This window comes from Tachyglossus aculeatus, chromosome 15, assembly GCF_015852505.1.
Source record: "Tachyglossus aculeatus isolate mTacAcu1 chromosome 15, mTacAcu1.pri, whole genome shotgun sequence".
Lineage (NCBI taxonomy): Eukaryota > Metazoa > Chordata > Mammalia > Monotremata > Tachyglossidae > Tachyglossus > Tachyglossus aculeatus.
The window spans coordinates 23,143,031-23,161,916 of NC_052080.1; the positions used below are offsets into that span (position 1 = coordinate 23,143,031).

Consider the following 18,886-nt stretch of genomic DNA (forward strand, 5'->3'; position numbering starts at 1 on the left):
AGTATGGAGGTGAATGGGCAGGATCCAGCTGGGCACTTGCAACGGGGCCACAACCTAATCTTTAAAATAAGGATTAAACCTCCCCCCATAAAAAAACAACCTTCTTTCTTTCTGTTATCTGCAATCAATCGCATTTATTGAGCGCTTACTGTGTGCAGAGCACTGTACTAAGCACTTGGGAAGTACAAGTTGGCAACATATAGAGACAGTCCCTACCCAACAGTGGGCTCACAGTCTAAAAGGGGGAGACAGAGAACAAAACCAAACATACTAGCGAAATAAAATAAATAGAATAGATATGTACAAGTAAAATAAATAGAGTAATAAATATGTACAAACATATATACATATATACAGGTGCTGTGGGGAAGGGAAGGAGGTAAGATGGGGGGATGGAGAGGGGGATGAGGGGAAGAGGAAGGAAGGGGCTCAGTCTGGGAAGGCCTCCTGGAGGAGGTGAGCTCTCAGGAGGGCCTTGAAGGGAGGAAGAGAGCGAGCTTGGCGGAGGGGCAGAGGGATTGGGGGCATTCCAGGCCCGGGGGAGGACGTGGGCCGGGGGTCGATGGCGGGACAGGCGAGAGCGAGGTACGGTGAGGAGATCTGCAGCGTGGCTGCATGGAGATGCCAGTGAATAAATGGCCAAAGCCAAGGCCTAAAATCACCAGAGTAGCCGTAAAGAGCTAAGGAAGTTGGCCCAGGGACCCCAAAATACTTCTGAGGGAACAAACGGAGCCCCATCCAAGGGAGAGGAAAGGTAACTGCTTTCGATGCCTCCAATTTTTGGACTGGGGCAGAAGGCTGTGCGTCAGCTAGCTTTAATTAAAGCTCCCCACCTAGGCAGTTCATCCATCCATCCATCCATCCATCGTGCGAAGCGGAGGACAAGGCCGGTTCCGCCCCAAGCTAAAACAGCAGTCCTGGGCATCCAGCGCCTCTGCACACTGTAACCACCACCACCACCTCAACGAGAATAACACCGATAATGTTTGTTAAATGCTTCCTACATGTCCAGCGCAGCCCTAAGTGCTGGGATAGACTGAGACGTGGGGCTCCCGGCTTAGGAAGGCGGGAGAGGGCGTCTGAATGACCGTGCCCTGCCAGGTCCCCGCATGGAGAAAGGTCAGGAAGCAGCCGGCCCCTTCATTCACTCCTTCAATCGTATTTACTGAGCGCTTAGGGGAAGCAGCATGGCTCGGTGGAAAAAGCCTGGGTTTCGGAGCCAGAGCTCATGGGTTCTAATCCCAGCTCCGCCGCTTGTCAGCTGTGTGACTCTGGGCAAGTCACTTGACTTCTCCGTGCCTCAGTTCCCTCATCTGTAAAATGGGGATTAACACTGCGGGCCCCACGTGGTTAGAACAGTGCTTTGCACAAAGTAAGCGCTTAACAACTGCCATCACTATTATTATTATTACTGTGTGCAGGGCACCTTGGTACCAGAAGCAGAGTGGCTCAGTGGAAGGAGCCCGGGCTTATGGAGTCAGGGGTCATGGGTTCAAACCCCGGCTCCGCCAACTGTCAGCTGTGTGACTTTGGGCAAGTCCCTTCACTTCTCTGGGTCTCAGTGACCTCATCTGTAAAATGGGGATGAAGACTGTGAGCCCCCCGTGGGACAACCTGATCACCTTGTAACCTGCCCAGCGCTTAGAACAGTGCTTGGCACATAGTAAGTGCTTAATAAATGCCATCATTATCATTATTATTAAAATGAGGATGAAGACTGTGAGCCCCCCGTGGGACAACCTGATCACCTTGTAACGTCCCCAGCGCTGAGAACAGAGCTTAGCACATAGTAATCGCTTAATAAGATGCCATCATTGTTATTAAAATGGGGATGAAGACTGTGAGCCCCCCGTGGGACAACTTGATCACCTTGTAACGTCCCCAGCGCTTAGAACAGTGCTTGGCACATAGTAAGAGCTTAATAAATGCCATCGTTATTATTAAAATGGGGATGAAGAGTGTGAGCCCCGCGTGGGACAACTTGATCACCTTGTAACGTCCCCAGCGCTTAGAACAGTGCTTAGCACATAGTAAGCACTTAATAAGATGCCATCATTATTATTAAAATGGGGATGAAGACTGTGGGCCCCCCGAGGGACAACTTGATCACCTTGTAACGTCCCCTGCACTTAGAACAGTGCTTAGCACATAGTAAGCACTTAATAAGATGCCATCATTATTATTAAAATGGGGATGAAGACTGTGAGCCCCCCATGGGACAACTTGATCACCTTGTAATGTCCCCAGCACTTAGAACAGTGCTTGGCACATAGTAATAGCTTAATAAATGCCATCATTATTATTAAAATGGGGATGAAGAGTGTGAGCCCCCCGTGGGGCAACTTGATCACCTTGTAATGTCCCCAGCGCTTAGAACAGTGCTTGGCACATAATAAGCGCTTAATAAATGCCATCATTATTATTAAAATGGGGATGAAGAGTGCGAGCCCCCCGTGGGACAACTTGATCACCTTGTAACGTCCCCAGCCCTTACATGTATATATGTGTGTACATATTTATTACTCTATTTATTTTACTTGTACATATCTATTCTATTTATTTTATTTTGTTAGTATGTTTGGTTTTGTTCGCTGTCTCCCCCTTTTAGGCTGCGAGCCCAGTGTTGGGTAGGGACTGTATATGTTGCCAACTTGTACTTCCCCAGCGCTTAGTACAGTGCTCTGCACACAGTAAGCGCTCAATAAATACGATTGATTGGCACATAGTAAGTGCTTAATAAATGCCATCATTATTATTATTATTCCCAGAAGGATTTCGAGGGGGGGCGGTTTCCCAAGTTGGCCCTGCCGGGCACTGCCTTGTCACGGGGCTTGGTACATATTTATTCTCTTAATTTTCTTTTGCTAATATGTTTGGTTTCGTTGTCCGTCTCCCCCTTCTAGACTGTGAGCCCGCTGTTGGGGAGGGACCGTCTCTATCTGTTGCCAACTTGGGACTTCCCAAGCGCTTAGCCCAGTGCTCTGCACACAGTAGGCGCTCAATTCATTCATTCCATCGTATTTATTGAGCGCTTACCGCGTGCAGAGCACTGGACTAGGCGCTTGGGAAGCCCAAGTTGGCAACAGATAGGGACGGTCCCTACCCAACTGTAAATACGATTGAATGAATGCCCCGGTTGGGAGTGACTCCGGATGGTTGCGTGTGGGCACAGCGCGGCTCGCACACTGCCCCCCACGCTGCGGCTACTTACCGGAGGGCCGGGCGGGGGGAGGAGGAGGAGGAGGAGGAAGAGGAGGAGCATGGCAAGGCCTTGTGTGGCTCGGGGTCGGCGGGAGGGCTGGGGGCCTCGGTGGTGCTGCTGTCCTCAGCGGGCACGGAGGGGGCTCTCCGGCGGCTCCTCATTCAGTCAGTCGTATTGATTGGGCGCCTACTGTGTGCAGAGCACTGTACTAAGCGCTTGGGCAGCCCAAGTTCCACGGCCGGCCCAACGTGCGCCGTGGCCTCTTCCTGCCGGGGCGGAGCGACGGGGCGGGCCCGGACCCACACCCGGGGCGGGGCGGAGGAGAAAGTCCTTTTTTGAAAAATCAAAAAAAAAAAAAATGATATTTGCTAAGCGCTTACTCTGTGCCAAGCACTGGCAGGGTGATCAGGTTGTCCCACGGGAGGCTCCCAGTCTTCATAAATGCTTAAGCGCTTAATAAATGCGGGGCGGAGGAGAAAGTCCTTTTTTTAAAAAAGAAAATGATATTTGCTAAGCGCTTACTCTGTGCCAAACGCTGGCAAGGTGATCAGGTTGTCCCACGGGGGGCTCCCAGTCTTCATAAATGCTTAAGCGCTTAATAAAGGCGGGGCGGAGGAGAAGGTCCTTTTATATTAAAAAAATGATATTTGCTAAGTGCATACTCTGTGCCGAGCACTGTCCTAAGCGCTGGCAAGGTGATCAGTCTTCAAAAATGCTTAAGCGCTTAATAAAGGTGGGGCGGAGGAGAAAGTCCTTTTTTTAAATAAAAATATTTGCTAAGCGTTTACTCTGTGCCAAGCACTGGCAGGGTGATCAGGTTGTTCCACGGGGGGCTCCCAGTCTTCATAAATGCTTAAGCGCTTTATAAATGTGGGGCGGAGGAGAAAGTCCTTTTTTTGAAAAAAAAAATGATATTTGCTAAGCGCTTACTCTGTGCCAAACGCTGGCAAGGTGATCAGGTTGTCCCACGGGGGGCTCCCAGTCTTCATAAATGCTTAAGCGCTTTATAAATGCGGGGCGGAGGAGAAAGTCCTTTTTTAAAAAAAATGATATTTGCTAAGCGCTTACTCTGTGCCAAACGCTGGCAAGGTGATAAGGTTGTCCCACGGGGGGCTCCCAGTCTTCATAAATGCTTAAGCACTTAATAAATGCGGGGCAGAGGAGAAAGTCCTTTTTAAAAAAAAAAATGATGCTAAGCGCTTACTCTGTGCCGAGCACTGTTCTAAGCGCTGGCAAGGTGATCAGGTTGTCCCACGGGGGGCTCCCAGTCTACATAAATGCTTAAGCGCTTAATAAATGCGGGGCGGAGGAGAGAGTCCTTTTTTTAAAAAAAAAAGTGATATTTGCTAAGCGCTTACTCTGTGCCAAGCACTGGCAAGGTGATCAGGTTGTCCCACGGGGGGCTCCCAGTCTTCATAAATGCTTAAGCGCTTAATAAATGCGGGCGGAGGAGAAAGTCCTTTTTGTAAAAAAAAATGATATTTGCTAAGCGCTTACTCTGTGCCAAGCACTGGCAAGGTGATCAGGTTGTCCCACGGGGGGCTCCCAGTCTTCATAAATGCTTAAGCGCTTAATAAATGCGGGGCAGAGGAGAAAGTCCTTTTTGTTTTAAAAAAATGATATTTGCTAAGCACTTCCTCTGTGCCAAGCATTGTCCTAAGCGCTGGCAGGGTGATCAGGTTGTCCCACGGGGGGCTCCCAGTCTTCATAAATGCTTAAGCACTTAATAAATGCGGGGCAGAGGAGAAAGTCCTTTTTAAAAAAAAAAATGATGCTAAGCGCTTATTCTGTGCCGAGCACTGTCCTAAGCGCTGGCAAGGTGATCAGGTTGTCCCACGGGGGGCTCCCAGTCTTCATAAATGCTTAAGTGCTTAATAAATGGAATCATTATTATTATTATTATTCATCTAGAGAAGCAGCGTGGCTCAGAGGAAAGAGCCCTGACTTTGGAGTCGGAGGTCGTGGGTTCAAATCCCGACTCCGCCGCCTGTCAGCTGGGTGACTTTGGGCAAGTCACTTCACTTCTCTGGGCCTCAGTTCCCTCATCTGGAAAATGGGGATTCATTCATTCAATCGTATTTATTGAGCACTTACTGTGTGCAGAGCACTTTACTAAGCGCTTGGGAAGTACAAGTTGGCGACATATAGGGATGGTCAGTCATTCATTCATTCAATCGTATTTATTGAGCGCTTACTGTGTGCAGAGCACTGGACTAAGCGTTTGGGAGGTACAAGTTGGCAACATCTAGAGACGGTCCCTACCCAACAACGGGCTCACAGTCTAGAAGGGGGAAACAGACAACAAAACAAAACATATTAACAAAAGAAAATAAATAGAATAGTAAATATGTACAAGTAAAATAGAGTAATAAATCTGTACAATCATATATACAGGTGCTGTGGGGAGGGGAAGGAGGTGGAGGGGATGAGGAATAGGGGGGTTCAATCTGGGATGAAGAGTGTGAGCCCCACGTGGGACAACCTGATCACCTTTTAACCTCCCCGGCGCTTAGAACGGTGCTTTGCACATAGTAAGCGCTTAATAAATCCCCCTTCTAGACTGTGAGCCCGCTGTTGGGTAGGGACCGTCTCTATGTGTTGCTGACTTGTACTTCCCAAGCGCTTAGTACAGTGCTCTGCACACAGTAAGCGCTCAATAAACAGGATTGAATGAATGAATGAACTGTAAGCACTCAATAAATACGATTGAATGAATGAATGTCATTATTATTATTATTATTCATCCCCATTTTACAGATGAGGGGACTGAGGCCCAGAGACAATAATAATAATGGCATTTGTTAAGCGCTTACTATGTGCAAAGACTGTGCACTTTTAGACTGTGAGCCCACTGTTGGGTAGGGACTGTCTCTATGTGTTGCCAATTTGTACTTCCCAAGTGCTTAGTACAGTGCTCTGCACATAGTAAGCGCTCAATAAATACGATTGATTGATTGATTGATTGCAAAGCACTGTTCTAAGTGCTGGGGGGGACACGATGTGATTAAATTGTCCCACATGTGGCTCAGTCTTAATCCCCATTTTTACAGATGAGGGAACTGAGGCTCAGAGAAGTTAAGTGACTTGCCCAAGGTCACACAGCAGACTTGTGGGGGAGCCGGGATTCGAACCCACGACCTCTGACTCCAAAGCCCGGGCTCTTTCCACTGAGCCACGCTGCTTCTCTGCTTCACTAGAGACGTCTAGTGACTTGCCAAAAATCACCCAGCCGACAAGCGGCGGAGTCAGGATTAGAACCCATGACCTCTGGCTGCCAAGCCCCGGCTCTTTCCACCAGGCCACGCTGCGTCTCAAGTCGTTGGTGCAGGGCAGGGGCGTCGACTTGGACCCCCGGCTCCCTTCGGCCTCCGCCACATACAGGAGCCACGTGGACCAGCGGCCAGAGCCTGGGCTTGGGGGGTCCGAGGTCGTGGATTCCAATCTCTACTCTTCCGCTTGTCTGCTGGGGTGACTTTGGGCAAGCCGCTTCGCTTCTCTGGGCCTCGGCGGCCTCCTCTGTCAAAATGGGGGCTGAGGCTGGGAGCCCCACGCGGGACAACCTGATGACCTTGGATCTGCCCCGGTGCTTAGTACAGCATTTGGCACAGAGTAAGCGCGTCACAAATACCGTAATTACTATTATTATTAATACCTGGCGCCACCGGCCTGGGGGCTGAAAGAATAATAATGAAAGTCGAGAACGGGGAGTGAAACCCGCACCTGCGGCCCTCCTCGGTCCGTCCCCGGCCTCGTCCCCTCCGACACGCACGCACACAAAAATACACATACACACACACACACACGCCCCCTCCTCGTGCCCTCCAACACACACACACACACCGCCACCCATCCCAGCATCCCAAATTGTACTTTCCAAACGCTTAGTACAGTAGTACAGTGCTCCGCACACAGCAAGCCCTCAATAGAGACGACTGAATGAATACCAACAAATGCAAAAAAAAAGGCAGCTGTGCTCACCCAAACTCTTGCTGTTCATTCATTCAGTCGTATATTGAGTGCTTACTGTGTGCAGGGCACTGTACTAAGCGCTTGAAATCGGCAACATATAATAATGATGGCATTTGTTTAGCGCTTACACTGTGCCACGCACTGTTCTAAGTGCCAGGGGGGATACAAGGTAATCAAGGTTGTCCCACATTGGGGGGCGGGGGGTGTCACAGTCTTAATCCCCATTTTACAGGTGAGGGAACTGGGGCACAGAAAAATTAAGTGACTCGCCCAAAGTCACACAGCTAAGTGACGGAGCAGGGATTAGAACCCATGACCTCTCATTCCCAAGCCCGGGCTCTTTCCACTGAGCCACACTGTTTCATTCAATTCATTCAATCGTTTCGCTAACATACAGAGTTGGTCCCTACCTCACAACAGGCTGACAGTCTCACGATCTGCCCCTGGCATTAGCACCTTTGAACTTTGCTCATTATAGGGGAAGCAGCGTGGCTCAGTGGAAAGAGCCCAGGGTTTGGAGTCAGAGGTCATGGGTTCAAATCCCGGCTCCGCCACTTGTCAGCTGGGTGACTTTGGGCAAGTCACTTCACTTCTCTGGGCCTCAGTGACCTCATCTGTAAAATGGGGATTAAGATTGTGAGCCCCACATGGGACAACCTGATCACCTTGTAGCCTCCCCAATGCTTAGAACAGTGCTTTGCACGTAGTAAGCACTTAACAAATACCAAAATTATTATTATTATTATTATTATAGATGGCCCTGGGCATTTCTGCTGTACACCTTCATTTCTTCAAGTTAAACCCCCAATGATGGCAAACACCAACATTTCAATATCAGCCTCATCAGCTCCTGGATCCGGGGTTCCTGGTCTCCTTCCCGAGCAAAGGACTTTCCCAGGTGTAATTAGGTGTTCTATTTCGGAATCCTAACTGATCAAGGCGGAACTCATCAAAACACCTTTTCTCCTGGCTCTTCTGAGCCAAATAAAACTTTTCCTACACACACATTCCTGCTTGCTCGGGAGAACCAGCAGGACTAAGGCCTTAAACTCTATTACTCTATTTATTTATTTTATTTGTACATATCTATTCTATTTATTTTATTTTGTTAGTATGTTTGGTTTTGTTCTCTGTCTCCCCCTTTTAGACTGTGAGTCCACTGTTGGGTAGGGACTGTCCCTATATGTTGCCAATTTGTACTTCCCAAGCGCTTAGTACAGTGCTCTGCACATAGTAAGCGCTCAATAAATACGATCGGTGATGATGATGATTAAACTGCTTTTGGAGTTTTCTTTTCAGCTTTACTCCTTCCTTCTTCCCCAAATCTTCCGGCGGATGTCACCGGAAAGGTGACTGAGAGACTATGCTACTAAGTTTTCCCTTTGAGAGAGGTTCTGAAGAGTGCCCAGTTTCCCTGTGCCACAAATGTATAGGCCTTTTCCCCTTAATTATGTACGGGACTGGCCTGGCTTGGACCATTACAGGGATTTAAAGAACAAACAGCCCCTACCCTTCCCCAGCAGTGCCGGAGACTGGTGAGGGCAAGAGGGGCTTCTGACTCTTACTCTGGGGCCCCACATGCTCTGAGGTCCAGCTAGGAGGAGAGGAACTCAAGGACAGTCCCAGCGTCTAATCCCTGAGCCCAGCGCAGGAGAAAAGGACATCAGCACTGCCATTTACTGGGTCAAATCAATAGATGCTCAGAGCAATCATGCAAAAATTGCCCTTTCATCATCATTAACATCCTGAACTTTTTCTTCTATATTATCCCTCTAGACTCCTTCTGGGCAGGGGATTTTCTACCCACTCTGTTATGTTGTGCTCTCCCAAGCGCTCAGTATGAGTGCTCTGCCCACAGTAAGCTCTCAACAAATATGACTGATATCCTACCCCTATCCCTACTTGTCTTTTTAGCCTGCACAACATCCTGTGGAAACAAATTTCAGGTGCTCAGCACTAGCTGCATGAAGAAATGGGGTTTGGGTTACGAGAAACAACGTGGCCTACTGAAGAGAGCATGGGTCTAATCCCAGCTCTGTCACTGGTCTGCTTAATGACCTTGGGCAATTTATGTAATTTTTTAAAATGGTATTCATTCAATCGTATTTATTGAGCACTTACTGTGTGTAAGTAAGCTCTTACCATGTGCCAGGCATTGTTCTAAGCACTGGAGTAGATACAAGTTAATTAGATTGGACAGTCCCTGTCCCTCAAGGGGTTCAAAGTTTTAAACCCCATTTTACAGATAGCTGAGGGGAAGAGAAGTGAAGTGACTTGCCCAAGATCACATAGCAGACAAGTGGTGGAGCTGTGATTACGACCTGGGTTCTAACTCCCAGGCCTGTGCTCTATCCACTGAGCCATGCTGCTTCTCAATTTCTCAGTGCCTCAGTTACCTCATCTGTAAACTGGGGATTAACAGTCTGAGCCCTGTGTGGGACAGGGACTGTTACCAACCCGATTATCTTGTATCTACCCCAGTGCTCAGTACAATGCCTGGTACAGAGTCAGTACTTAAATACCACTAAAACAACAACAACAAAAAAAAACAAGTTTATTTTCATTACACAACCTGGTTCCCCTTTCATGGTACCCCACACCAGGGAGAGGGGCACCTGGTCTGGCCCCGGAGCTTGGCAGAAGTGAATGTCGGTCTGGGGCCAGAGGAAGAGCAGCTGGCAGTGTGTTTTACACGGGTGGATTTTCCCCAGGCACCTAGGAACTGGCAAGCAGCCGGACTTCTTTAGTTGCCTTTATGCAAGAGTTCATTAAATACTTTAGCTAATAACTTACTGAGTAAAATACAACCATCAGTCCAGCCATGCCCAGTGATCTTCTGATGCTGACCTGTCCCTTTGATGTCTCTCTCAAACTAGGGTATGGGCAATTACCTAACATCTATTTCTTCCACTTGGAATCTGTAGGCCCATGCCCAGTTCGGGCACTCTTTTCTAAATAATTATTTGCAAAAACTCTATACTCTCAGAACTCTCTTCCTTTCCTTTTTGACCTCTAGATCCCAGATCCTGCATGCTACCACCACCTTCTCGTCTTGACTCCTTTTGGGAGCAGCTACTTGTACCTCACCTTCTAATTCCTTCCTCAGATTTGTCCCTATTACTTTGCTCTTTATCCTTTACGAGACTTCGTCCTTTCTTTCCTTGAAACTCCTGGCTTCCTTCCCCTCTCTGACCATCTTCCCAATACATTTTTCTAAATTTCTCATCACTCCTTAGCCTTGTAGAAAACAGTTATCACCCCACAGAAAGTTTTTTTTTCTTAACCTGCCTATCCTTGCCCTTGAGGGCTAAGTTTCCCCTTTCTTCTTCCCTTCTCCTGTCACAGTAACTCACAGCAGGAGGCCCCAGATTCCAGGAGCCCTAGTTCTGCTTCTGTTCCTGAGAAGAGGGAAGAGCAGGGGCTCCACAAAAGCCAAGGAAGAGGTATTAAGGAGCGCTAATCCCAAGAACAAACAGCCCTCCCAATTCTGCCCATGTTGTCTGCAGCACAGATGGTCCTTGAGCCTGTGGCTCAGAGGACGATCAGCTAGGCGACATGAGACTCAGAGGATGGGGAGGAATGAGGGAGGAAATGACGAAGAAATGTGGAAGACGATCAAGTGTGCCGTAGATCAGATGTGGCTTACTTGGGTCTGGTCTGGGTCAGGCAGAAGTGAGCAGACTGAATCCCTGTTCCCTTTTGAAGAGTTCCTGTCTTTGAATGACTAGGGCAGTTTAGAATGAACCCACAGCAGGTGTGATTAATCCAACCCATAAATTAAGAGTTAAGCTACATCGAGGCAAAGGTAAAGGTTGCGGGCATGTTCATTTTAATAAACATTTGCTGTAAATTTAGATGCAAACAGCTTCCCTCTGGATTAACAGGTTGGGGCGCTGCGGCTAGATGCTGGCGAAGAGACAGGCTCTCTAAATTTCTAGCAGGGAGCCCCATTGCTCCTGAGCAGCTAGCAGGTGTCCCTGAAGAAGACTGAAGCAAAACTGGGAGTAACACTTTAATTACTACTTCTAATTACTAATTACTACTTCTGTCCAGCGTGCAGTGGTGGTGGTGTTCTTCCCAAGCGCTTAGTACAGTGCTCTGCACACAGTAAGCGCTCAATAAATACGATTGATTGATTGATTGGTGTGGTCTAAGAGAAGCTTGAAGAAAGCCTCCTTTTCAGATCGGTTCTCCATTGTTGTTTTCAGATAAAAAAACAGTTCTAGGAGAGGGACTTTCTGTGCTGAAACTTCAGCAACTCCTTTTAGAGCAAAAATGTCACTGTGACCCTGCTCCAAACGGTACAGATGGAACACAAAGGGATGTGTTACCTTGGCCAGACCCATAAATCACAACTACAAATCCTTGAAAGAAATAAATGAAGACAGCCAATTGAGTAATGGGGTCTGGTGGATACAGCTTTGTTCTGGTGAATTTGCCAGAACCAGCCCTGTTTGGTAAACTATTACACCGAGAACCTGATTTGTGCTCTCCGAATCCCACAGCCATCCCATTTAGCACTCAAGCAGCGTGGCTCAGTGGAAAGAGCCCGGGCTTTGGAGTCGGAGGTCATGGGTTCAAATCCCGGCTCTGCCAACTGTCAGCTGTGTGACTTTGGGCAAGTCACTTCACTTCTCTAGGCCTCAGTTCCCTCATCTGTAAAATGGGGGTGAACACTGTGAGCCCCCGTGGGACAACCTGATCACCTTGTAATCTCCCCAGCGCTTAGAACAGTGCTTTGTACATAATAAGCGCTTAATAAATGCCATCACCATTATTATTATTTGGGGTCCTCTTGGCAGCAGCCCTGCATATTAAACCATAACTAGGGGGAAATCTTGCTAATCATCTATAGTCATGCCCTAAAATATTGCTTTGGAGTTTTGATTATAGGACAGCTAGAAGCTGGTGTAGTTTATAACAACATATAAGGATTTTACATGCAGGCTTTGAACATGTTTGTCCCACCACTGAGGAAAAATCTGGAAAACAGGCAGTTGCTATGCAAGGCTCACTAAAAAGAGTTCACCCTGGAGAGGATAATGCCTTCTTTTCTGATCCAAATTCTAACCTGGATTTGGGGGGTTACCACGGTTGCATCCAGCCTCTTGTTTGGCCTGTTACCTGACTACCCGACTGGGAGTGGGCTGGCACAGGCCTCACGGTGGATCCCACTTTCCAACTGGTTCCAGGGGCTGTGGACGGGGGGAGGTGGGGATCAGAAAAAAGTTTCCCCCCGACCCCCCGGCCAACCTCACAGCTGGTAAGTAGGAGATCCGGGGTACTTGGTGAGGGTGGGACAAGTCAAAAGGCTTCAGGCAGCAGAGATGGTTAAGAAGGAAAAAGAAAAAGACAAAGAGATGGATAGACACACCAGGAAAATAGACGAGGGCAATGAGGAGGGGAAATACATTAGCATAGGAGAAGAACGAAACGGTGAATTATAATTATTACTATTATGATATTTAAGTGCTTACTCTTTGTCAAGCACTGTTCTAAGAGCTGGGGTAGATACAAGGTAACCAGGTGGGCCACAGCCCCTCTCCCACAGGGAACTCACGGAGTGAGTAGAAGGGAGAACAGGCAGATGAGGAAACGGAGGCGCAGAGAAGTGAAGTGACTTGGCCAAGGTCACACGGCAGGCAACTGGCAGAGCTGGGATTAGAACCCATGGCTTCGACTACCTCCTCTATGCGGATGATACCCGAACGTACAAGTCCAGCCCTGATCTCTCTCCCCCTCTCCAGTCTCACATCTCCTTCCGCCTTCAAGACATCTCTACTGGGATGTCCTCCCATCACCTCAAACTTCAACTGTCCAAAACTGACCTTATCTTCCCACCTAAACCCTGTCCTCTCCTCGACTTCCCCAGAACTGTGTAAGACACCACCATCCTTCCTGTCTCACAAACCCGTAACCTTGGCATTATCCTTGACTCCTCTCTGTCATCATCATCATCAATCGTATTTATTGAGCGCTTACTATGTGCAGAGCACTGTACTAAGCGCTTGGGAAGTACAAATTGGCAACATATAGAGACAGTCCCTACCCAACATTGGGCTCACAGTCTAAAAGGGGGAGACAGAGAACAAAACCAAACATACTAACAAAATCAAATAAATAGAATAGATATGTACAAGTAAAAGAAATAAATAAATAAATAGAGTAATAAATATGTACAAACATATATCCATATATACAGGTGCTGTGGGGAAGGGAAGGAGGTAAGATGGGGGGGATGGAGAGGGGGATGAGGGGGAGAGGAAGGAAGGGGCTCAGTCTGGGAAGGCCTCCATATGTACAAGATATGTACAAGATAAATAAATAGAGTAATAAATATATACAAACATATATACATATATACAGGTGCTGTGGGGAAGGGAAGGAGGTAAGATGAGGGGGATGGAGAGGGGGACGAGGGGGAGAGGAAGGAAGGGGCTCAGTCTGGGAAGGCCTCCATATGTACAAGATATGTACAAGATAAATAATTAGAGTAATAAATATATACAAACATATATCCATATATACAGGTGCTGTGGGGAAGGGAAGGAGGTAAGATGGGGGGGATGGAGAAGGGGATGCCCAAACCCGGGCTCTATCCACTATGCCAAAAACTGACTATAGTTCACCATGCACTTCTGGAACTGCAGTGAGGTTTCAGGGTAAAACACAGCACAGCGCATAAGGGGTCTGTAGCAGGGCAAAGAGAAAAGTTGGGCAGAGAGCAGCACCTCTACAATGTTTTTGTAGACCGTATCAGAGGCATGCAGTACAATCAACAGATCCAAATTGCTTTGAGAAGTATACCAAGAGGCTTTTCCGCAACTATATGGTTGGTGTAGTCGGAGTTAAGAGGGTCATTGACCCTTTCCCCAACACTCTCAGTGTGAAGCAGGACTGGGTAAGGAGCATGATCAATGAATAACAATAATGGTACTTGTTAAATGCTTACTATGTGCCCAACACTGTTCTAAGCACTGGGAAGGTTACAAGGTGATCAGGTTGTCCCATGACAGTCTCGATCCCCGTTTTACAGATGCGGTAACTGAAGCACAGAGAAGTGAAGTGACTTGCCCAAGTCACACAGCTAAGTGGCAGAGCCAGGATTAGAACCCACAACCTCTGACTCCAGAGCCCATGCTCTTTTCACTGAGCCAGGCTGCTTCTGTTTAGCAAGGAAAAAGAAAACGAATGATGAGAGTAAATTTTCACGGACTTGGGGCTCTAATAGGAAAACCCAGTGAACTTAGATAAATGAACTCAAGAAAACTAGTTTATGGAGGGGAAGAAAAAGTTATTGAGTTCACTTCATCATCATCATCATCATCAAACGTATTTATTGAGCACTTACTGTGTGCAGAGCACTGGACTAAGCGCTTGGGAAGTCCAAGTTGGCAACACATAGAGACAGTCCCTACCCAACAGTGGGCTCACAGTCTAAAAGGGGGAGACAGAGGACAAAACCAAACATACTAACAAAATAAAATAAATAAATAAATAAATAAATAAATAAATAGAGTAATAAATATGTATGTGTTCACTTGTCTCCTAAGTCTGGAAGACAGCATAAAGAGTGCAAAAAAAAAAATGTAAAACTGGTTAAACAAAGACTTGAAGGGAAGCGATAAAGATACGAAAAGTGGAAATAGGGCCAGATCTGAGTATGACTTATATCCGGGTATGATCGGGTATGGATAAGTCAGAAAAGTTCAAACTACAAGGAAATGAGGTTAGAACAGGATATACAATACTTTTTTTGTTTTCAAAGATGTCGCTGATAACGAACTTTACTTGTGTGGGTGTGACTGATAAGGGTAATGTGTTAACCCACCAGTTTCTTATGCAATTATAACAATTCCTGGTCTTTATACAAATTAATTTATTTTGTTGCCTCCTGACATTCATCATCATCATCATCATCAATCGTATTTATTGAGCGCTTACTGTGTGCAGAGCACTGTACTAAGCGCTTGGGAAGTACAAATTGGCAACATATAGAGACAGTCCCTACCCAACAGTGGGCTCACAGTCTAAATCAATCAATCAATCATATTTATTGAGCGCTTACTATGTGCAGAGCACTGTACTAAGCGCTTGGGAAGTACAAATTGGCAACATATAGAGACAGTCCCTACCCAACAGTGGGCTCATAGTCTAAATCAATCAATCAATCATATTTATTGAGCGCTTACTATGTGCAGAGCACTGTACTAAGCGCTTGGGAAGTACAAATTGGCAACATATAGAGACAGTCCCTACCCAACAGTGGGCTCACAGTCTAAAAGGGGGAGACAGAGAACAAAACCAAACATACCAACAAAATCAAATAAATAGAATAGATATGTACAAGTAAAATAAATAAATAAATAGAGTAATAAATATGTACAAACATATATACATATATACAGGTGCTGTGGGGAAGGAAAGGAGGTAAGATGGGGGGGATGGAAAGGGGATCTACGCTTTTCCTCCTGCTTCCACTATGTGTGCATAATCTTGTTCAGTCTTCCTCATTACCATTAGACCATGATTAGACTTTAAAATCCTTGAGGGTACAGTATGTATTTTGTTTTTGCTGAACTTTTGGACCTTCTTAGCATAGCACACTTCACTCAGTAAAAGCTCAAGACGTACTTGGCCTAATGGAAAGAGCATGGGCCTGGGTTCCAATCTTATCCACTTGCCTGCTGTGTGGGCAAACTCACTTCACTTTTACTTTTCTGTGCCTCAGTTTCCTCGTCTTTAAAAAAGGGATGAAATAACCGGTTCAACCCCCTCCATAGACTGTAAGCCCCACGTAGAACAGGGGTTTTGTGCGACCTGATTAATTTGCATCCAACCCGATAAACTTGTTTCCTCCCACCCCGCGTTTAGAACGGTGCTTGACATGCAAAGTGCTTAACAAATGTCATAATAAAAATAGTAATTAATGTGGCGCCCTGGCATTCCCCTTTCAAACCATAATCATCAACAATATTTTACTGAGTGCCAATTGTGAGCTTGTTTTTTGACCGTGAGCCCGTTGTCGGATAATTATAATAATGATGATGGTATTTATTAAGCACTTACTATGTGCAAAGCACTGTTCTAAGCGCTGGGGTGGTTATAGGGTGATCAGGTTGTCCCACGGGGGGCTCACAGTCTTAATCCCCATTTTACAGATGAGGGAACTAAGGCACAGGGAAGTGAAATGACTTTCCCAAACTCACACAGCTGACAATTGGCGGAGCTGGGATTTGAACCCAGGACCTCTGACTCCAAAGCTCGTGCTCTTTCCACTGAGCCACGGACCGTCTCTATATTTTACTTGTACATATTTACATATTCTATTAATTTTATTAATATGTTTTGTTGTCTGTCTCCCCCTTCAAGACTATGAGCCCCTATAGGGTAGGGACCGTCTCTATATGTTGCCAACTTGGACTTCCCAAGCGCGTAGTACAGTGCTCTGCACACAGTAAGGGCTCAATAAATACGATTGAATGAATGAATGACGGTGAGGGAAGGTTCGTTTTCATTCATTCATTCAGCGGAGTATTTATTTTATTTTGTGAATTTGTTTTGTTTTGTTGTCTGTCTCCCCCTTCTAGCCTGTGAGCCCGCCGCTGGGTAGGGACCGTCTCTATATGTGGCCAACTTGGACTTCCCAAGCGCTTAGTCCAGTGCTCTGCACACAGTAAGCACTCAGTAAATACGACTGAATGAATGCTGACGATTTGTACTTCCCAAGCGCTTAGTCCAGTGCTCAACACACAGTCAGCGCCCAATACAATATGGCTCGGTGGAAAGAGCCCGGGCTTTGGAGTCAGTGGTCATGGGTTCAAATCCCGACTCCGCCAAGTGTCAGCTGTGTGACCTGGGGCAAGTCACTTAACTTCTCTCCTCTCCTTCCTCTCCCCCTCGTCCCCCTCTCCATCCCCCCTTCTTACCTCCTTCCCTTCCCCACAGCACCTGGATATATGTTTGTACATATTTATTACTCTATTTATTTATTTATATTACTTGTACATAGCTATTCTATTTATTTTATTTTGTTAATATATTTGGTTTTGTTCTCTGTCTCCCCCTTGTGGACTGTGAGCCCACTGTTGGGTAGGGACTGTCTCTAGATGTTACCAACTTGGACTCCCCAAGCGCTTAGTACAGTGCTCTGCACATAGTAAGTGCTCAATAAATACGATTGATTAATTGATTGATTGATTGATTCTCTTCTAGACTGTGAGCCCACTGTTGGGTAGGGACCGTCTCTCTATGTTGCCAACTTGGACTTCCCAAGCGCTTAGTCCAGTGCTCCACACACAGTCAGCGCTCAATAAATACGATTGACTGGACAGATTAGCTTCTAGACTGTGAGCCCACTGTTGGGTAGGGACCGTCTCTCTATGTTGCCAACTTGGACTTCCCAAGCGCTTAGTACAGTGCTCTGCACACAGTAAGTGCTCAATAAATACAATTGATTGACAGAAAAGCAGCGTGGCTCAGTGGAAAGAGCCTGGGCTTTGGAGTCAGAGGTCAAGGGTTCGAATCCCGGCTCCGCCAAATGTCAGCTGAGTGGCTTTGGGCAAGTCACTTCACTTCTCTGGGCCTCAGTTACCTCATCTGTAAAATGGGGATTAAGACTGTGAGCCCCACGTGGGACAACCTGATCAACTTGTAACCTCACCAGCGCTTCCTTCCTGTCCCCCTCTCCATCCCCCCCATCTTACCTCCTTCCCTTCCCCACAGCACCTGTATATATGGATATGTGTTTGTACATATTTATTACTCTATTTATTTATTTTACTTGTACGTATCTATTCTATTTATTTTACTTTGTTAGTACGTTTGGTTTTGTTGTCTGTCTCTCCCTTTTAGACTGTGAGCCCACTGTTGGGTAGGGACTGTCTCTATGTGTTGCCAATTTGTACTTCCCAAGCGCTTAGTACAGTGCTCTGCACATAGTAAGCGCTCAATAAATACGATTGATGATGATGATGATCTATATGTTGCCAACTTGTACTTCCCAAGCGCTTAGTCCAGTGCTCTGCACACAAGCGCTCAATAAATACGATTGATTGATTGATTGATGTGTTTGCACATATTTATTACTCTATTTATTTATTTATTTATTTTACTTGTACGTATCTATTCTATTTATTTTACTTTGTTAGTATGTTTGGTTTTGTTCTCTGTCTCCCCCTTTTAGACTGTGAGCCCACTGTTGCGTAGGGACCGTCTCTAGATGTTGCCAACTTGTACTTCCCAAGCGCTTAGTCCAGTGCTCTGCACACAGTAAGCGCTCAATAAATACGATTGATTGATTGATTGATTGATCTACATGTTGCCAACTTGTACTTCCCAAGCGCTTAGTCCAGCGCTCTGCACACAGTAAGCACTCAATAAATACGATTGATGATTGATTGATCTATATGTTGCCAACTTGTACTTCCCGAGCGCTTAGTCCAGCGCTCTGCACACAGTAAGCCCTCAATAAATACGATTGATTGATTGATCTATATGTTGCCAACTTGTACTTCCCAAGCGCTTAGTCCAGCGCTCTGCACACAGTAAGCGCTCAATAAATACGATTGATTGATTGATTGATTGATCTACATGTTGCCAACTTGTACTTCCCAAGCGCTTAGTCCAGCGCTCTGCACACAGTAAGCGCTCAATAAATACGATTGATTGATTGATCTATATGTTGCCAACTTGAACTTCCCAAGCGCTTAGTCC

General features: G+C 46.5%; 1 protein-coding gene across 2 annotated transcripts in view; it reads right to left on the reverse strand.

Annotated features, from left to right (window-relative positions):
• ERN1 (endoplasmic reticulum to nucleus signaling 1) overlaps positions 1-3,456 on the reverse strand; it is a 77,600-nt gene extending 74,144 nt beyond the window's left edge. For both annotated transcript variants that reach the window (XM_038757099.1, XM_038757098.1), the window contains exon 1: positions 3,212-3,456. In XM_038757099.1, the coding sequence (XP_038613027.1) occupies positions 3,212-3,262 (51 nt within the window). In that variant the 5' untranslated portion in view covers positions 3,263-3,456. The remainder of the gene's footprint in view (positions 1-3,211) is intronic.
• Positions 3,457-18,886: the final 15,430 nt, after the last annotated feature.